Raw genomic sequence first — 21064 nt, 5'->3', positions numbered from 1 at the left:
TGTATGCATTTAACCACGCGTACTTGTGGTGAACAAGCAAACATCTTAACACCCGTATGAATTATTGCCCGTATCAAAATATTACAATAGGTTTTACCCTTTCTGGCAATAATACAGGTGTTAAGATGCAAAAAAAAAACATGCTCCATTAATGATAAGCTTTCGTGACTGCAGGAATTCATACTAATTTAATTTTTCTATCTACGTGAATATACCGAAAGACCCAAAGAGTATGAATTCCTGCAATCACTAAAGTTTTAAATCATTATTAGAGCAAGTATGCTCAAATAATAATCTATTCATTGTCTTTGAAACACAACAGAGACAGCTTTCTTTATAGCCTCGTCTCAAAGTGTTAGGGACCAGAGAACGCCAAAAGACGACCAGCACAAAGACAATGCCACTATCAGGACATTTCTAGCTCTAGGTGAGCAGCTACACTGTAACCTTTCTTGCCAGTATCAAACTATAACAATAGGTTTTACTCTTTCTGATAAAACATATTGCATGTTCACCACAAGTACGTGTGGTTAATGGAGACATGATTCCTTGCAAAAGGTTTCTGTTTGGTGTTTGAGCATCTTAGCACCTCCCGTTTTATTTTGCCAAGAAAGAGTAAAACCTATTCTTAGACTTTGATACTGCCAAGAAAGGACCCATGTTCGCTGCGTGGACAGAGGTAATCGGGGGGGGGGGTATTAAATGTTTCTATACAATCAAGCTTGCCACATTGTTTCAGCTGCCACGCCGGGGAATCGAATCCAACCGGTGACCCTATGGGTCAGCAAGGCCTCGCTGCTGCTGCTGCTAACCATGATAACATCACAGCAGTTATATTCCTTGTAGAGGATTATTGCAGTTGCATAGTTTTTGTTATTGGGCCAAGGGAAATTTCTAAAGTTCACAAAGGTCGTGGAATGGGTGCGTTTATATGAGACAATGAAGAGACGTATTTGGCAAATTTGGCGTGTTAAATCAGATATCCTTACCGATTATATGACAGTACAACGTACATGTTTTACAGTACAGTATTACAGGACGCCGGTAAATATGGCACAAGTGAAAACTTGGAGAAAAAATGGCACAATAATAATCAGAGGGTTAGGCTTAATCAGCTTATTCCATTCAGATCTGTATGTAATTGTTAGCACAGTACTTCGATTACCACATTAGCTATAACTGTTAGTACAGGACTTTTAACTGTTAATACAGTGCCGTTTCCGTGTGCCATGTGTTTACCCTCGTTATAACTTGTGTCATTGTTTTACTGTGCCAATTTTACCCCGTGTCGTTTTTATCTAAGATCCAGTACTGTATTACAGGTGGCCCAGTGGTTAGTGCACTGCTCCATTGTCAACCCACAATGGCGATTGATAGTAAAACTTTGTTCTTGACGGCCCTTATCGTGGCCACCATATCGATTGATATAAATTCGTTGTAACCTTTAGGCCCTCTACCACTCTGCCCCTCCTGTGAAGGTTTCTTGGCTTGGTTTGGCAAGCTGGGATGTTGTAGACCTAATTGACTAATTTCTTTGTTGTGATAACTTGTTTGTGGCTTTTGTTTTGGTGCCATTTATTAATTTGTTACGTATTTTGATTGAAAGTAGGGGTTTTCATTCGCTTGGTAGGGGCTGTCTATGGGATTTGGTCCTCATATATAATAAAACGTATTGCGTTGTGGGATGCTATTAACATGAATGACGCTATATAAAATGAAAGCATTATTATTATTGATGGAACAATTGACGACGTACTGCTTTGAAATGCCAGTTGAGGTTGACGGGCTACTCGACATGTTTGGAATGCCACTTCATGGACAACTTTCATCGAGGGATGTCTGTCGTGTACCCCACAATCCAACGGGTGACCCAATATAGTGGCTAAGCAACCTGAAATCGACCATCTGATCTTTTTATCGGTCATCCCAAAAAACTAAGTGACTGAATATGCTGTAGAGTAAGTATATAATCAGACTATTTATACTGGAGGAATCCGATGAGCTATGATGCTCTTTTTTCACAGATGTCCCTCGCCTGGTATACAGGAGGTCGTCGGTTCCATCCCGAGCCTGACACCTGCTATGTATTTGGAATCTGCATGTTCTTTCTTTCCGTGGTCGCGTGGGTTTTTCTTCGGGTCCTCCAGGTTTTCCCTACACATTTAGAATCAACATGCTTTTAGAGTATTTGGCTGCTGAGATAAATTTCCACATTGATAAGCCACTTTGTTGAGCTATCATTTGTGGCCAGGATGCTTCTGAAAAATAGCTATATATTCTAGATTTGAAGCTTTCGTGACTGCAAGGATTCATACTTTTTGGGTTTTTTCGGTAAAGTCACGTAGGTTAAAAGAAAACAAATAAATGTAATCACGACGTTTCGGAGGCAACACAAGCTTCCGTCTTCAGGTGAAACCATCACAGCAATGATACAGCAATTTTGCTGTGACGGTTTCACCTGAAGACGGAAGCTTGTGTTGCCTCCGAAACGTCGTGATTTAATTTATTTGTTTTCTTTTAACCTCCGTGACTTTACCGAAAAAAAACAAAGAGTATAATAGCTATATAGCTCAGTGGGCCTTAACTGGTCAAATGTACCTGATGTACCTGATGATGATTGCTTGTGTTGCAATCGAAAGGTCGTATGCTATTATTTAATTTATTATTTTCTCTTTCTACGTGACTTTACCGAAAGAACCAAGGAGTAAAATGTAAGATATTTGAGTTTTTAGTTGTTGCTATTGTTGATGTTATTGCTGCTTTTGCTTATGTTGTTTCTGCCATTTCTGTTGCTGTTGTCACTGCTGTGGCTGTGCCACAAGGCAAGTCCAGGCTGCTTGTTGCAGAAACACAAGAAGGCCGCACAAAAAAACAGCCGTTTTAGCTAAATCTATTTAAATAAAAGAAAATGTTTTTGTTAAAAAACAAGTTTTTCAATGCATACAATTGTATTTGCACTCAAAAGTAGAAAATACGTAATTTTGACCTCAGAATTAATCAAATTTACGTACTGAATAAAAGTGGGTGGTTTCCTTTCAATGTTTAATTTTCTTTATGAAAGCCACCCACATTTATTCAGCACATCAAATTGTATTAATCCTGGGGTCAGAATGATTTACTTTCTACGTTTGAGTGGAAATAAAAGTGTGTGCATTAACATTTTTTTAAACAAATAATAAAAATATTGTAAAAATTATTTGTCTATGTACATGTTCATTCTAAGATCTCAATCCAGACAATAATAATAGTTCAATACTGTCGGGATAATTCTTATATATTGTAAATAGTGTAATACAAATTAAAACACGAAGAGGCCCAGGATCGGTGTGTCCTGGACTGGTTCTTAAAATTAAATATTGAATTGTGACGCGTATATCCGAAGATATTAAGCATGAAATATTTGAAAGAATATAAACAGACAACAGGTCAAGTTAAATAATAGTGTGGAATAGCAGTAATTTTAAACGATTATGAATGGAAAAACCATGTATAAAAGCGTTTACATCTTTAATAAACACTAATGAAAGATACAAACACATAGGAGCAGCAAGAATAAGTGCCTGCCTGTTGAACCTGTTTAACTGTACTCCCAGTATTATATCAAAAGTTTAATCTTAATTCAAAAATAATAGTGGCGCTTATAATAGCAGTGGTCCTTATATAATAACCATGAGATGTGAAATTGAATGAAAATTTTAATATATGTTCACGGTTTATAATACCCAAAGTGGGTTAGTAATTATTTGAAGCAAGTTAAAATGGCCCACATTTATAATAGTATCGCCTTTAAGTTCTAAATCGTTTACACCAACTTAGTACATGGCATTGGTCAGTGTTGAATGTCCAAAGTGTATTTCCCAATGTAAAACCCATTGAGCTATAGAGCCCTTTTTAAAGGTGACTTTGCACATAATGAATATTTACCACAGGAATAAAGACCAACAACATGGTATATAACCTACATCTATCGTGTGTTAGACTTTAATTGAGATCAGGTTAGCTATGTTTATCTCACAGTGATTGCAGTTATTTCCAAGACTTCCTGTTAGCAGGCGACTGCATATACATTGAAGACATTCATAAAATGGTTGACGCCTCCATTTTATCGTGGCTTGACCAGACACATAAACATTAACATTATTTGTGGCAGCAGTACTGCTTACTTTATTTCACTGCACACAATATAATCCTATTTTTGTGTCTATTTTACCTCAACATTTTTATTTGTAACTTTGCCGTTACGTTTTAGAAGTGAGTTTCGAGTGCACGTTCAGGGCTCTGACGTGGTAACATGGTTTATCATTTGCACACTGGGCTTGCCATCCAGAAGGGTTGCCAATTCAATTCGATATCCCTGTACGGCAGTTGCCACAAAGTGGGCAATCTTCCTAAATCCACCCACAAGTATACATGGGATCAACACAGTTAGTCAGCAGGTCACGTGCGGTGAATAAAGTGTGGTTACACCCACCTAATACATAAAGGTAGTGAAGGTAACCGAACACGTAGGCTTTCGTGAATAATACTATTCACACTAAAGTTTAGTTTTTTTCGCGTGTGATGGAGTGACGTGTGGATACTCCTAACTCTCCCAAAGATGTCTGACCAGCATGGAAGAGTAGGCAAAACGTTCCCCGTAGGGTTTGCACTCTCTAGAGCTCCCTCGAGTTGAGGCTCTTCGGCCAGCAGTGGCATAAACAAGACATAGCAGGGTTACACCTATACCCTTTCACTGAGAATGACCAGGGTAAATTTACCACGCGTTATCTCGGGTTTCCCTGCTGTGTGAATTTTCGCGCGTGACAGTGCGTTCTGAATTCATTCGTAAAGTTAAGCTGAAAACGATTACCAGATTTTGACTTTTGGAACCAGTGATCAGTTTTGAAAACCTAAGTTTTACACACACCGATTGACTCACAATAGGAAAGGTTTAAGTTGAAATGCCAGTTGAGGTTGACAAAACATCACCTCTCGAGGGTCAATAAAATTACTACCACTTTGTGGGAAGTCAACAAGGACAGTCCTGTAGAGTAGCTGGCCCCCCACCATTAGAATGTGGAATTTCCATCACTGGTTCAAGTCAATCAGCTGAGTCGAATGCCATTAAATAATCATTGGCAGGGAGACAATCTTACCCTTTGACTTGCTAGCATTATTACAAAGAAACCTCTTAATAATGTTACCTTTTTGGAATATTTTTTTTATAGATCAATTTCCAATAAAAAACGTTCGCAAATTAATGATGTGTTGTTTGTAGACAAACAATATTAACAGCCCTCTTGTTACTTTGCAGCATGGCGATTGGGTTTTTTCTTCACCAAGAGGAGACGTCTAACATATCGAAGAGATGCAAGTGGCGGGGAGAGAACAGGTAATGGACTCTCTGAAGCTTCCTCTGTGTCCTCTTTCATTTTAAAGTGTCCCAATTTGAGAATTACAGTTGCAGAAATTGGACGAAACGACCACGTCTTTCGGTTGTAAGGTATGAGGGCACATGTCAACCTTTGGTTAAAATGGAATGTGTGACTGCAGTCCAACGGATGGATGAGTGAATTTGGTTGGAGATGCTACATTTTACATTGGCAATGTCTTTTTTGTTTTTTGATCACAGGCAGAGTTACTCGAATTTTAAGCGAGTATAATTGGCTCAAACAAAGTAAGCGTGTTTCCTGGATGCTTGATTGTTCCAAAGCTAGGAAAGCTGCCCCATATTGGGCCTCCTGTGGATCGTGACAGTAATTTATTGCTGTTTAAGCCAAAAATACTTCCCACTAGTTTCAGATAAAAAGACACGGGGTCCATTTCACTACTGTACAAATCAGCCTATGTGCCTTATAATGTGTTTTTTTCAGCATTTATGTTTGGCAAATTCTATACTGGTTTACAATTCTGATACGTATTTGTTTTTACGTTTGGCCCCATGGTAGTTTTATTCTCAAATTCTCTTAATCAGCCCTGGCCCACTCAACAAGATTGTCCTGTTTACAAAGATTATTTTACATGTGCCAATGTATCGATCAAATTGTGACCAAGAAAGCTACCGGTGGCTTAAGACTGTTGTATGATTTCAATGCCAATTGGGATCTGTTTAGCAAATGCTGTTGGGTTGACTGACATTTTATTCAATGTACTCCACGAACACCAAACACTGGATTGGTCCAATCAAATGCCACTGGTAAACATTGGTCTTGAAAGCCCCTGGACGATTTACTTGGGTGTATCTTTTTTACGTGCTAAAATATTCTGCTTAGCTATTATTTTATGATTACACTAACTTTACTACCCGGCTTCGCCCGAGACTTGGATTCTTGTCTTGGATTAATACACGGCCTATGCGGAGGGTGGGGGGGGATGCGTGACGTCAGCAGGCACACTGCGTAACGCTGCCGCATGCGGGTGACATCACAGATGTGACGTCACCGCTCACTTGCCGTGCAAAATAATACATGCATTATTGCACCCCCCCCCCCAAAATACAAAGGTCTATTTTTATACTTTTTGCATTGTGTACAGTCTGGAAGCTACCCACATGCCAAATTTCAAGTTGCATGTCGGGAAGTATGCTAAACATTTCTAACAGACACACATATTCACAAATTTCCCTTTTATAGATAAAGATATAGTATGTGCACGATACCCCCAGGCCTTTCTCCAGCCATGCTGTGCAGGTAGTGGGAGTTATTTGACCATATTTCACCACGATGGTCAGTATGGGTTGGTAAACTTGGGAGTATGGCAGTACACAGCAGCAATATGTTTTACCACACGTCACTCTGCTACCCACCTTGACCCAGTCACCTGGCATGCGGTGTTGAGCCTGGATAGTGATAGCATGGGCAGCAATCATCTAGAACAGGTGATAGAGACATTGCAGTGAAGTATTTCTGTTTTTTTTTTTAATACATGTACAAAATGAACCTTAATATAATCTTAACATTAAATTAAAAGTTCCACGTGCAAGTTCGTGAACAATAGAATATATATTTTGATTTGAAGCTTTCGTGACTGCAGGAATCCATACTCTTTGGTTCTTTCGGTAAAGTCACGTAGGTAGAAATAAAATAAATCACGACGTTTCGGGCACAACACAAGCGTACATCATTAGGTGATTTATTTTATACCCACGTGACTTTACCGAAAGAACCAAAGAGTATAGAATATATATTTTTCATGTTAATATTTGTGATGAGTGGAATTTAGCACCGGATGATATTTCTGTGTTGTTAATCACCAATTCACTTGTGACATTTCACCTAATTGGTAATTGATTCTCCTACTTAACAAAGTAGCTTATAAAGGCTTGATAAGTTTGTTTAAAACATACACAATGAGTCGTGTGTTACCTGTGTTTATGAAGGTTAAACTTGCAGTAAAAAGTCCACATCTTTTCTTCGAATACACAGATGCAGCATCCTTGACGTGAACTGGATTTTGAAAATAATGAAAATCGTTGCCTTCCTGTGTCACGGGAACCATCACCACTTGTGCAAAGAAGATCAGAACTACCACAATGTTGAAAAGTTGCTTGAAGAGGTGATGGGTGAGTGATATGTTCTGGCAACACCAATAGAACATAAATGATCCTTTCAAATGTATTGATGTTTCATCAAAATAATTATGAGAAATACGGTGCTGCTCAGGGGTCACAGCAGTGAGGTGGCACAGCTGAGATCCTGTGATTGAGTCCAGGATCTCACCTGTGATTGAACAAAGTTCTCAATTGTAGTAAGTTTATTGCCTCGCTCTAGTTGTTAATGACTGTGCACAAACAATTATGACGTAACATTTGGTTTTTCACATATTTTTTCGCAAAATTTCAGCAGTGAGAATAAAAAAAGTGTTGGTTTGACTGCCATGCGATTACATTTTAAAATCCTTTATATTAAGTTCACTTGTGCGCTTGCTTGCTTGCTTACGACCGTGCAAATCTTTCGGTCGTTGTTTAACCCACTTCCCGTGATCCAATCGAGCTGACATTTTCCACACAGACTCGTTGTGTGTGACAATTAATGTTCGTGAAAAAATTTTCCCCAAATTTTACATTTTTTAGGACAAAAATATTATATTTAATTACCAATTGCTTAATGGTGCAATGCAATCATCTGACCCATAGGTGGCAGCCATCTCAAGCCAGAGGACGAGAGGACTCTAGCCGCCACGCATATAAAGGATTTATAGTTTAACAAAATGCAGCACCGAGTGCATATAGAAATACAACTCGATGGCATGGGTGGTTCTGTGATATGTCCCCATGCAGGCTGTTCTCTGGATGGATGCTTCGCTCCATGACTTGACACCGATAGTACAATTAGAAAAAAGTGTCACGTTGACAAAAGACAAACAGTTCACTGCTTTAGCCCACCGGTGTGTTGAAGCGTGAAACCACAACATTTACAATTTGAGTACGACGTCGTACTCAAATTGTAAATGTTGTGGTTTCACGCTGATGATGATGCTGGATGCAATTACCAGCGAAACGTCGTACTCAAATTGTAAATGTTGTGGTTTCACGCTTCAACACACCGGTGGGCTAAAGCAGTGAACTATTTGTCTTTTGTCAACGTGACACTTTTTTACTGATTGGCCGTGTCGGGTGGTGGAGGGTTACGACACATTTATAAATAACGCGATCTAAACCCAAAAACGTTGATTATGAATAATATTGGTCGCGAAAGCCTGCTACGTGTTAAACTGAGTACAATCAGAATAAAATTACCACGAAGCACAAGAACCCTTTGAAAGAACAGCATGTACCTTGTCCTCCAGGCAGTACAATTTAATACAGGACTCATTAGTTTATTTTGGATTAGATTGTGCAGGTATGACAGTGTTTACACTGTAACCCTCCACCACCCAAGAGAGGCAATCAAACTTAAAAATTTTGCTACATTCCGGTTTTCTAATAATAGAAACTCAACTGGAACATTTCCCACGTGACAACTTGATTTAATTGGCTGAATTTAATGGAATTGTTTGGAAATTGTGTGAGGTGGTTCAATAATTTGTAACTGTCTTCACAGAGGTTAATAACAGTTACTAATACACAAAGCCAAGTACAGTTTAACAGGTGATTGCAAAATGCACAAATTGCCCACCATATATGCCAGCACACCATACTTATAGAGTCAGTAGTATCTGCACACATGGGGGAGAGGCGGAGGAGAAGAGGACATCGGTGGGGGCGAGAAGCTCTCCGCAGGAGCTAGAATAAGGCGGCCGTAGGTTGCCGGAATTCTAGTACAAATAGATTTCTCACTTTCTTTTAACAAAAATAATTAAAGTAAAGTCCTGTTCAAACTCAGCCTTGAGGGACACACATCTTGTGTGTAAATGCCTCTTCGGTGGTTGAAACCTCCTATTCATATTGCAGAATGAATCATTCCATTGTACAGCAAAGATCGTATTTTCACAAATCGGTGCTCATCGTATTGACGCCGGGTGGATGAATGGTAGAATAATTCTCCTAAGCGGCGTTCGAACTCGTACGCTTCGCAGTCACTCACGTGTGTTACCTGTTGCGTTGCTTCGCGCTGTGTGTACACATGTGCGTCATCTCGAAAGAACGGAAGTGGGGTTTTTTATTTTGCACTTGGGCCTGCCCTACATCATTTTGTCTCTTTAAGTACGAACATTTATTAACAGAAACAATAAAGAGCTTATATTCTTGGTTCTTTCGGTAAAGTCACGTAGAAGGGAAACAAAAAAAAATGTATTTTATTATTTTTATATTATTTTATTGTTTCCCTTCTACGTGACTTTATCGAAAGAACCAAGAATATGAATCCCTGCAGTCACGAAAGCTTTAAATCAAAATGTAAATAAAAAATAAAGAGCTTTTAAAAAAAGAAATACCGTTACATGGATAAATGGCCACTCCAATTGCATTATAAATGGAATGAAAGTCTTGCCAAAACATTTGTGATACTTGTTTTTCAACCCGTATATTTAACACACTGGAAAAACCAGTCACTGCAGTGTTATGATAACGATTCTCGTTTCTATTCGCAGAATTTATGGCCTCCAAATGTTTCGCAACATTTCCCTTTTTTAAGGCCTCTACGAAAGTTACTGGTACGTATGCAGTAAGCATGCACATAGGTCGTTGTATCTTGCTTTATAAAGGTGCGCTATTTTAATGCCTTTAAGCATTGGAAATCGTAATAATATATTTGTACATGTTTTCGACTTATGAAAAATGTAAGTTCCATTTATTGAAAATGTAAGTTGCTCTTTGAACCTGGCAACCTGAGTTAAATTCATGGAAAACGCCAGTGACGAGTGATATCTGAACCAGTTTGCTTCACACCCCCATGACCAGCATGGTATAGGGATGATTTAACGAAGCAGTGGATTGACAAATGTCTATAAATCATTATTATTATTAGAATTGTGTTTTCCTTTATTTTAAAATATTTACTCTGACTGGTGTATTTCTAGCACATTCCAAAATGTGGCCTTTGTTATTTCTTTAAAAGGTCGAGCATTGTTGTTGAAGATGGTTTAATAATTAAATATTCCTTATTGCTCGCCCTTTTAAGGAACAATTAATATGTATTGTGTACATCCTGGTTATGGTATTTGAAGCAATGCACTGCCACTGTAATTATTCAGAAACAAGCGAGATGGCCGACACAGAAGAACAAGTGGTATCTGTGAATAAGTGTACACAGACAGATTTTCCGGACGTTCTACCACAGAGGTGATTGGAATAACAGGAGACACTGCACGACACTTGCATTCTGGCCATGCGATGCATCATATTTATTGCCATGCACACTGATTGCTACTGGAGCTCATGACCGACAATCACTTTCCTTACATCCTTTGGTAACTCATAAGATGCAATAATTATTGTGAACGAAGGAAACTGTTTGACAAGAAATATGTGTTCGGCTCTAAGACTGCTAGACAAAGTAGTTTGCCTCATCTATAATTTTTTGCAGACCTTTGTTAATCCACTGCTCGATGAATGCCTACCCACGTACATATTGCTGTTTCAGGTTGTTTGACCATACAGTACTTCACTACACTGCCCTGTGCGTGTTGATGAGGTCAGGAATCAAACTGAGGTCACCCGGGTTCAAGGCACAATGTACTAACTATTGCACCACTGCTCCATCCGATTACAATTTGCAGGGTGTTTTATATTTATTTCAACAACGTTCCACTCTCAGATCTCCATTGCTGATGGTGGCTATGTTCAAATGAGGTCTAGATGCTATGTCGGCAAATGTTCATGAAAATATATATTATACAGAACATAGTCACACTGATCTAAGGGTAAAATGTGTTGGTGACAGGTGGCTACGTGGCCCAGAAGTCTGAGCAATTTCTGTTCTTGGGTATGGCAATATGTTCAAGAGCTAAATGCCAATGTCGAGACCACAGTGGTTTACTATATGGTCCATAGTTTGGATTGCATGGCCACAATCAAACTGTGGCTTGTCTTTGATTTTAAATTCATGGAGGAGATGTACGCATCGCCCTGTTGATGTTTTGATGCATTTGACGGTCACACCAGTGTCTTCGAGGAATGTCAAACGACTGGAGGTGCGATAATTTAGTCTCAAATGAGCCGTTTATTCTGGAGGTCTGCATTGTTCCACTCAATTCGCCATCATTCTTTTGGATCTGGGTGACATTCTAGGATGTTGACCGCAGCACGATCTCAGAAGGGGGATCGGGACTTGAGTCGACGACGAGGAACATTGTTCAGGTCTTGGTTGATGATGGGTGCATGGTTGTCGTTGGCAATAAATGTGTGAACTGCCTTGCAGTTTGCATGCCTCTGCGAAAATTTGGTGGAAGAATGTTCACGAGAACAGAGAGCCAGGGCATTGGTATCGGTTGCAGTAATCCGGTAATGATGTGCATTGGGTTATTTAATTGTGCATCTGGCAATTTTGCGTACTGGCTCCGAGACCAGGCTGGAGGGAAGTGTGTTGCTCTCCAGCCAGAGGCACCCCAGGTCATTCCTTCAAGTTTCTCTCGCAAGGAAATTCTTGATTTGGTCTTACAATAGAAATGTTTTATGTGGCGCGTAAAGGTCAGGCCTCTATTCATGATCACCCCTAGATATCTTGGTGAAGGGTCATTGTGCACTGACTGGGTTGTCACAGAAGGAAACTGCTTGCGCTCGTTTTGTAAGTATTTACTCCGAGTCTCCAGTGACTGAAATATTCCTTCAACAAAATTAGATAAGTGAGCAATGAACCGGCACCACTGAGATGCTGGGTTGGAATCTGGGTCTCGGACACCCGTGATTATACCAGATTCCGAAGTGTAAGCACGTTTCAGCTCTCAGCTGTCAACAATGACTGCTAAAAGAAAATCTCTTTCATTAGATTATTCACTTAATTTGGATTATTTTTACTCTCAGACTTAAACCATTCTGTTTGGTGTGTGATTGAGTAGCCACACTAGTGTGTTTCTTATATGGTTTAAGATTTATTGCCTTTTCTGACAAAGGGTGATGCACAACTATATGTAGAGTTTCGGATAGCATTTTTTCATCACATGCAATAATAAGCATAATTTAATTGGAGAGAAAAGCAAAAACATGTCATAAAATAAATTGTTGGTGATATTTTGGAGGAAACAATGGTGATTTACACCTTCACATGTCCATACGTAATTTCCTTTCTGCCTTAGACTGCCTTCCAGTGTTATTGTTATTGATTGGTGGTGACCTAGATAGGGGTGTAACGTGTGAGTGCCCACAAGTCTTCCCAGCCATGTGGCCTTCGTGAAAAAGTTTGGATAACCACCCCCCAAACCACCACTGCCTGTTATGGTGTGGAAGCACTTGCATGTAGGGAAACACTTAATGGCTGAAATATTTATGAAATTACAATTTCATGGAGCAAAAATGTTAAGATTTCATCCCATGTGACTACATTGTTTATGTATCTGACTGTACAATAATTTTAATTTGTTGACAATTAAGTGACAGGATACTAAATTGTGGAACCGAACGTAGTGCATACATACCTCTTGTAGCAAATTCTATTTAACCAAATATACATCCTTTGATATAGAACACGACGTGTGTTTCTTTCCAGAATTCACGGTTTGATTAACATTGTAAAATATTCTTTGGTTCTTTTCGGTTAAGTCACGTCTAAAAATAAAATAATAAATCAAAATAAAACAACACATTACGACGTTTCGATTGCAACACAAGCAATCATCATCAGGCATAAAGGAAATAGCAACAAAAATCTAACTAGAAAACTATAGACCGACATACAAGCAGACAGACATCACAACGGCACACATAGAGAGGAGTATACAGGCACACGAAAATTAAATAACCTAGTAAAATATTGAAATGTGATGTAATACAACACAGAGAGTCGGTTAACACACAATTAACGCATGGCCTGGTTGACTACGTGTTTCAAAATTTGCTAAGTTAGAATTTTAAGTGTGAGCAACAAATATCTAACTAGAAAACTATAGACAGACATACAAGCAGACAGACATCACAACGGCACACAGAGAGAGGACACAAATCGGCTGTGTGAGCAACAAAAATCTAACTAGAAAACTATAGACAGACATACAAGCAGACAGACATCACAACGGCACACAGAGAGAGGACACAAATCGGCACAAAGAGATGGTCGTTTCTGTGACGGTCCCTTAAATATAGAGAGGAGGGGGAGGGGACGGGGGGAGGGAGAGGGCGGGGAAAATCAGCATATCAATGAGTGCACGCCAACGTACTCCCATTGTAAGTGAGATGATAGACGCGGCACGGGAGGCAAACCAGAAAATTAGGACAAACGCGGTACGGGAGGCAAGCCTGAAAATTAGGAGACAAGCACACGAAAATTAAATAACCTAGCAAAATATCGAAATGTGATGTAATACAACACAGAGAGTCGGTTAACACACAATTAACGCATAGCCTGGTTTATTACGTGTTTCAAAATTTGCTAAGTTAGAATTTTAAGTGTGAAATTTCAAGGAGAGGACACAGGCAGAGAGAACAAATAGCCAGAAAGAAAAAAGGATAAGTTTAAAACTTCCCCGTAGAAGTGGTTCAATCTTAATTTGGGAGCTTTCGTGACTGCAGGAATTATTCTTTGGTTCTTTTCGGTTAAGTCACGTCTAAAAATAAAATAATAAATCAAAATAAAACAACACATTACGACGTTTCGATTGCAACACAAGCAATCATCATCAGGCATAAAGGAAATAGCAACAAAAATCTAACTAGAAAACTATAGACCGACATACAAGCAGACAGACATCACAATTTTCGTGTGCCTGTATACTCCTCTCTATGTGTGCCGTTGTGATGTCTGTCTGCTTGTATGTCTGTCTATAGTTTTCTAGTTAGATTTTTGTTGCTCACACAGCCGATTTGTGTCCTCTCTCTGTGTGCCGTTGTGATGTCTGTCTGCTTGTATGTCTGTCTATAGTTTTCTAGTTAGATATTTGTTGCTCACACTTAAAATTCTAACTTAGCAAATTTTGAAACACGTAGTCAACCAGGCCATGCGTTAATTGTGTGTTAACCGACTCTTTGTGTTGTATTACATCACATTTCAATATTTTACTAGGTTATTTAATTTTCGTGTGCCTGTATACTCCTCTCTATGTGTGCCGTTGTGATGTCTGTCTGCTTGTATGTCGGTCTATAGTTTTCTAGTTAGATTTTTGTTGCTATTTCCTTTATGCCTGATGATGATTGCTTGTGTTGCAATCGAAACGTCGTAATGTGTTGTTTTATTTTGATTTATTATTTTATTTTTAGACGTGACTTAACCGAAAAGAACCAAAGAATAATTCCTGCAGTCACGAAAGCTCCCAAATTAAGATTGTAAAATATCCTTTTGATTCTTCGCCCTTCGAAATCCCCACCCACCCGCACACCGCCCAGGCACACAGGGTCTTGCACCATTACTAGGAGTGTACCAAATCACCCCACCAATTTGCAGTTGCAATTAAATTCCAAAATTGATTATTATTTGGTCACATGTCCGTCGTCCCTTTTGTGTCTCATTAATGTTTTAATCTCAATTGTAGTTTTGTTTATACAGTTCGCCTAAATGTAACATGAGCATCCCATTTGCATTATTTTTTATAAACTGTAAACAATTGATCCTTGCACGATAGGAATCGATTTTTTATTGATCATTACAAGCATAAGTCTTACCACTCTGACAACCCACACACCACTCCACTAACGAGGCATGCAATGCATCACTTCATCATTTCAATTTGAGTGTTATGCTCATGACACATGCTTTGTGTGTGGGAATCTCCTATTTATGATGTATGCAAATGACATGCTAGTTATATTGATTACATGCCAATGTTATATTTAGGTTAAAGAAGTAAAGAAACTAAAGAAAAATAATACAAAGGAGACAAAACATAACATGTTTTTAAGTTAAATTGTGCCACCTGCTTTGGATAATTCACGAGAATGTTGGGGAAGGCGAAATGTGACCCTTCACACACCTTAGGTTACCTGACGAAGCTCACAATCGTGAAAAATTTTAACAATATGCAACCAACACATGCACAAATACGCAACGTTAAATTTTTATTGTTATAATAATTACAACATTTTCCCTGTGGCACACCACGGGGAGGGGAGTAAAATCAAGCATATAATACATACTCTTTGGTTCTTTCGGTAAAGTCGCGTAGGTATAAAATAAGATAAGTCGCGACGTTTCGGGCGCAACACAAGCGTCCATCATCAGGTGGGAAAGTGATGGTCTGCTGCTGAGGCAGACTGTTTTAAAAGGTTTGAAATGGGTGTAGCTCAAGGGTCATAAAGGAGTGGCTGGGGCTAGTGATGTTAATGTGAGAAATTAGCATGTTAATTGTGTTGCGCCCGAAACGTGATTTTTTTTTTTTTTATACCTACGTGTCTTTACCGAAAGAACCAAAGAGTATTGATTTCTGCAGTCACGAAAGCTTCAAATCAAGATGCAATACATGTTATGTAAAAAGGGACAGAAAAGTGAACGGAGAGGGGAAAGAATGGGAAATGAGAGGAAAATGATGGAAAGGGAACGGAGGAACGGGACCAAAGCAACACGAAAGATGAGGATAGGGAGGAAGAGGCTACATAAGGGCCTCGTGTGTATATGTATACGGTGTTGGAAATAACTACGGGGGATAGGTGTGTATGGGCATTGCAGGGATTGTGAAGAGAAGTCACCTGGGACAGACTGACCAATAGTCGTCCGTGAGTAAAAATGAGCTTCATAGCTCGTCGGATTCCTCCAGTCTCAGATAAAGATTCTGATTCTGAACTTACGCAGAAGTAAGGTGCATGATGGAGCAGCGTCTGTTTTCACAGGGGGCGGCGAGGAAAGGGGAGGGTTCGGAGTGGCCATGCAGGAGTCACGTGATTCACGGGAGGGTTTGAGCGATGAGCATCGCCATTCTATAATAGCAGATAAGGCGGTTTAAGAGTGTTTTTTTTATTATATTTGTTTTCATCCGTGGATAAATGTCATGAAAGCAGATTTAATGAAGTTAGCAAGAAAAAGAAGAGGAAGAAAAAAAGGAAAAACAAGGCAGGAAGATCCTGCTCTGATGGAAATCAAGCGGCTGGAGGTAATCATTTGCCAGCATCACAGAAGACCGGCGATGCACAGGTAAATGAGCGTCTCATTTTTTAAAGTAAATTTCTGCGGACATTTAATTCATTTAGCAGTCAGACTTTCTTGGCACTCGAGCACAGGCCATCATCGTCATCATCAGCCATGATCGTCCCACTGCTTGCACGAAGAAGGCCTTCCCAAGCCGTCACCATCCCTCGTGGTCCCATGATTCCACCTGTTACCTGTGCACGGACCAACTTCATCGCTACGTCTCCTCGGTGGATGTCCAAGCACACATCGTTACCTACGATTTGAAAAGAGTACCTAACCCGGTGGCTTAAGGCTTGTCATGTGAACCTAAATTATTTTAAGGAAAAAAGAATTAAAATATGTGAGTAGTAATACATTTGCATAGTCACCATGCATTTTGTGTCCATGCTGTAGTTGATCATTTGTTATATATTTTCGATTTTTTTGCTCTGATTTATAATGTTTTCATTATTGTACACTATTTGATGTTGTTAGCTGTTGCTGTTTTGGTGACCCAGGTTACTCTTGCAAATGAGACAACCCTGGCCTCTTGACTTCTGACTTTGATAAATTTGTGCTCACAGATTTCACCAACCCACGCTGAATAGCACGGTTAAGTATAGTCAGATAACCCCTCATGACCTGCACGGCTTGGGGAGGCCTTCATCCAGCAGTGGATTGACAAAAAAGGGCGCTACTACAACCAATAAGATTCCTAGTTTTATTTTGTTTTGAGTTAAATCGCGTAAATATAAATGTGTTGGCCACACGCCATCACCTGACACAGCCAATTAGTAAGGTTTATCCCTTGGCCAAAACATGCCAATTAGCTATTATTGCAGCACTGTGATGGCGAGTAAACCCACAAAATTTTTCAATTGAGTAAAACCAGCTTCATCAGGCGATTTGCCAGAATTGTTGAAGAAGTCTTCCTGCTTCTGGTCTTAAATAGAGCAAGATGACGTCATCACTGTGAGCCTATCAGGTGCAAAGATCACAAGGCGGGTTTATTGGAGTCTTATAAATTACCTTGAATGATGTTAAGGCTCGCAGTGATGACATACTCTTGCTCTGTTTAAGACCAGAAGCAGAAAGACCTCTTCACAATTCTGGCATATCGCCTGGTGAAGCTGGTTGTAATTACAGGCGAAACGTACTCAATTGTAAATGTTGTAGGTTTACTCGTCATCACATCGGTAGTGCTGAACTAGTAACTAATTGGCACATTTTGTTCACATCACAAACCTTACTAATTCGCTGTGTCGGGTGGTGGTGGGTTAACGACACACATTTACGCAATCGAACCCAAAAGCTTTTATTATGAATAATATTGGTCACAAAAGCCACGTGTTAGTTTTTTTGTGGTTGGATCTCATGGGTAAGAGAGTTCCACATACCTTTTATATGCTACAGGTAATAGCGTAGCTTTTGTAGTAGGTTTGTACATGTTGTCAAAGCAGTAAATTCATAATTTTTTGTGCTGTTTGACACAGGCTTCGAGATCCAATGGAACCACGCACGACGCAGTTCTTGGAGCCTCCGGGCCATTAGGCAATGGCCGAGGAGATGGCGATGACCCCAAGCGACCTTTCGTCCCTAAACTTAAGCAGGCGTGTGAGGCTTCTGGTGATGACGATATTGGAAAATCTCCGGACAACTCCAACTCCAAAGGCAGAGGCAGATGCCCATCTCTGCCAAGCGATCGAAGCAGCCAACGTCCTAACTTTGGCAGTAGATCTCAGGATGGAGATGATAACATTCCTATTGGGATCCCAGAGAAAGACGTACCCGTTGCATCTCATACCCCCTGGGATCATCGTAGTTTTTCACTCGCCAATGCAGAGTTATCCAAACAGCACCGTTGCAACGATACGGTCAGTGCATCTTTTATTTTACGCGCAATTAATCGATGTATATATAATTACATGAGCAATACATTATTTAAATGTTTCAGTCCATCCAGATGAATATCATTGAGCAACGGTTGAGCAGGAAAACTATGTATTAGTTTGACCATCTGATCTTCATCTGGTTTCATGAGATGGGGCCAGACTGATGCCCAGAATAATCAGATCCAGAAGGTCAAAACCAGCCTTGAGATTACTTGTTTAAAAAAGGTTACTGGATAATAAGCAGGCACATAGGCAGATGGACTAAAAATATAAATATTTAAGTGGAGAGACGGACGTCTTATTTTACAACATTCAATGCTCCATAAAAACACTTAATTTCTATTCTAAATTAGTGTAATGACAGTAGTCAACCTACGGTGTGAGTGGACTAGTGGCCAAGGGAGATAATGATAGGGGAGTCAGCTGGGAGAGCGAGTGGTCTAGAACCAGCGAGAAGGTTCAGGAATGGGGGCGTTGCCTCGGACTGTATATAAGGGAGATGCGCAAGAGACTCGGGGCTATTGCAGTGGGGGCCTCCGGCCCTCAGAGTGTGAGCAAGTGGCTCCTCAATAAAGAAACCATCTCAAGACAAGTGCATCGAAGACGTCTTTACATTAGCAACAAATATTTATCACTAATGTACTGTGTGTAAATATTGCATCATTACTGTTAATGCCTGACCATTATTGCTTCACATCTTTTCAACACCCAGGCACCTCTAGAAACCTGTGGAGCAGATACTGGAAAGCGACTGGAATCCCTCGACGAACCTCCAACAGATGCACCAAGTGGCAGCACTCCCTGCTTAAATTTCCAGGGGCAAGGTGCAAAACCGAAGCATGAGAATGCCCACAAGCGAATGCTAAAGACTGTTCTGGCACCTGAGCAGCCGTTGAAAACTAACCTAATCGTTGGCGTGATCGACGGGAATGCGCAACACGTGAGGAAGCTGGGACGCCAAATCGCCGATCGCAAGTTTCAAGATAACGACAATGCTTACTGTGGTGTTCTCAATCAGGTTTGGAGCCGTTATAAAAAAAAAAACATGTTTTTGTTCAATATATATGTATACTAGCTTTACTACCCAGCTTCGCCCGGGACTTGGATTCACCACGCCCGTCCACCTTTGTCTCCCCAGTGGCAATGTTCACACGCCACACCAGTTACTCGTTCGAGGCTGAGTCGACCTAGGGGAGGCCCAGGACCAAACTCGAGTCGCCGGGTTCATAGCGCAGCGCGCTAACCACTAAACTACCGCTCCCCCCACACATAATGTACAGTCTGGAAAGTACCCACATGGCAAATTTCAAGTTTCTTGCATGTCGGGAAGTACGCTAAACATTTCGAACAGACACACATATTTACAAATTTCCCTTTTATAAAAAAAATATATTAAGGTTACATGCTTTTATCAAACGGGGGAAGAGTTTTTGAAGAATGCGCCTGTCTAAAAAGTTTTTTTTCATAATTTCAAATCCTAATTAAATCCTTTATATTAAGTTCACTTGCTTGCGCGCTTACGACCGTGCAAATCTTTCGGTCGTTTTTTAACCCACTTCCCGTGATCCAATCGAGCTGACATTTTGCACACAGACTCGTTGTGCGTGACAATTTATTTTCGTGAAAAAAATTTCCGTAACTTTACACTTTTTAGGAATTTTTTTTTATATTTAATTACCAATTGCTTAATGGTGGCAGGCAATCATCTGACCCATAGGTGGCAGCCATCTCAAGCCAGAGGACGAGAGGACTCTAGCCGCCACGCATATGAAGGATTTATAGTGAAAAACTTTGTTTTTACAGGTACATTTTTTCACATTTGACTTCAAAGTCCCTCTGGAGTTGGAGTGATGGGTCCCTGCCATAGGAATGTGGACTTTCCACCACTGGCTCAGGGCTGCTGACAGGAGAGTACTGCCCCATTGAGAAAATATTGTGACAAAAAAGTGAGAAAAAATTTTGACACTAAAAAGTGTCTTCGTGTTCAAATGACCATTGGGCCGTACTCTTATCAGTCATCCTGAGGCAATTGTAAAAATACTCTTTGGTTCTTTCGGTAAGTCACTTAGGTATAAAATAAATTAAATCACGACGTTTCGATTGCAACACAGGCAATCATCATCAGGTGTTCATGAAGCCATTCAGATATATAAACATGGATGTAACTTAAACCGAGAAGATGGCTACGAATTGAGCAATCATTGGAAGGATGTTATTAACCAGGTAAAACCCTAACTGCTTTGTATTGGTTGTCGTCTATCATATCCACCTGGTACTACTACACCACGCAGTGCTCGCCCTCCCCCTACTCCACACCCCCTACCCCTCCCTCTCCCCCCTTGCTCCTCCCCCTTCCTGGCCTGTATAACCTCTTACCACGGCAACTTTCTCTCCCACCTCAGCAAAAAACGTATTGCTGTGGTTTTCCCACCTGATGATGATTGCTTGTGTTGCAATCGAAACATCGTGATTTTATTTATTTTATTTTCTACCTACGTGACTTTACCGAGAGAAACCAAAGAGCATGGATCCCTGCAGTCACGAAAACTTCAAATCTAAATTGTAAAA

General features: G+C 40.0%; 1 protein-coding gene across 5 annotated transcripts in view; it reads left to right on the top strand.

The window, feature by feature from the left end:
- LOC144719977 (uncharacterized) overlaps window positions 1-21064 on the top strand; it is a 38193-nt gene that overhangs the window by 2925 nt on the left and 14204 nt on the right. For 3 of the 5 annotated variants that reach the window (XM_078596365.1, XM_078596383.1, XM_078596392.1), the window contains exons 2-8: window positions 5294-5371; window positions 7404-7540; window positions 10009-10071; window positions 10612-10699; window positions 16493-16628; window positions 18098-18478; window positions 19209-19514. In XM_078596365.1, coding sequence (XP_078452491.1) covers window positions 5295-5371; window positions 7404-7540; window positions 10009-10071; window positions 10612-10699; window positions 16493-16628; window positions 18098-18478; window positions 19209-19514 — 1188 coding nt within the window. In that variant the 5' untranslated portion in view covers window position 5294. Of the gene's footprint in view, window positions 1-5293; window positions 5372-7403; window positions 7541-9020; window positions 9068-10008; window positions 10072-10611; window positions 10700-16492; window positions 16629-18097; window positions 18479-19208; window positions 19515-21064 lie in introns of all 5 variants that reach the window. The other 2 variants (XM_078596400.1, XM_078596375.1) reach the window with 2 other exon arrangements.

Source organism: Lampetra planeri, chromosome 1, assembly GCF_965212315.1.
Source record: "Lampetra planeri chromosome 1, kcLamPlan1.2.h2, whole genome shotgun sequence".
Classification (NCBI taxonomy): domain Eukaryota; kingdom Metazoa; phylum Chordata; class Hyperoartia; order Petromyzontiformes; family Petromyzontidae; genus Lampetra; species Lampetra planeri.
The sequence above is the reverse complement of the archived record's forward strand: the minus strand, read 5'-3'. Positions and strand labels throughout refer to the sequence as shown.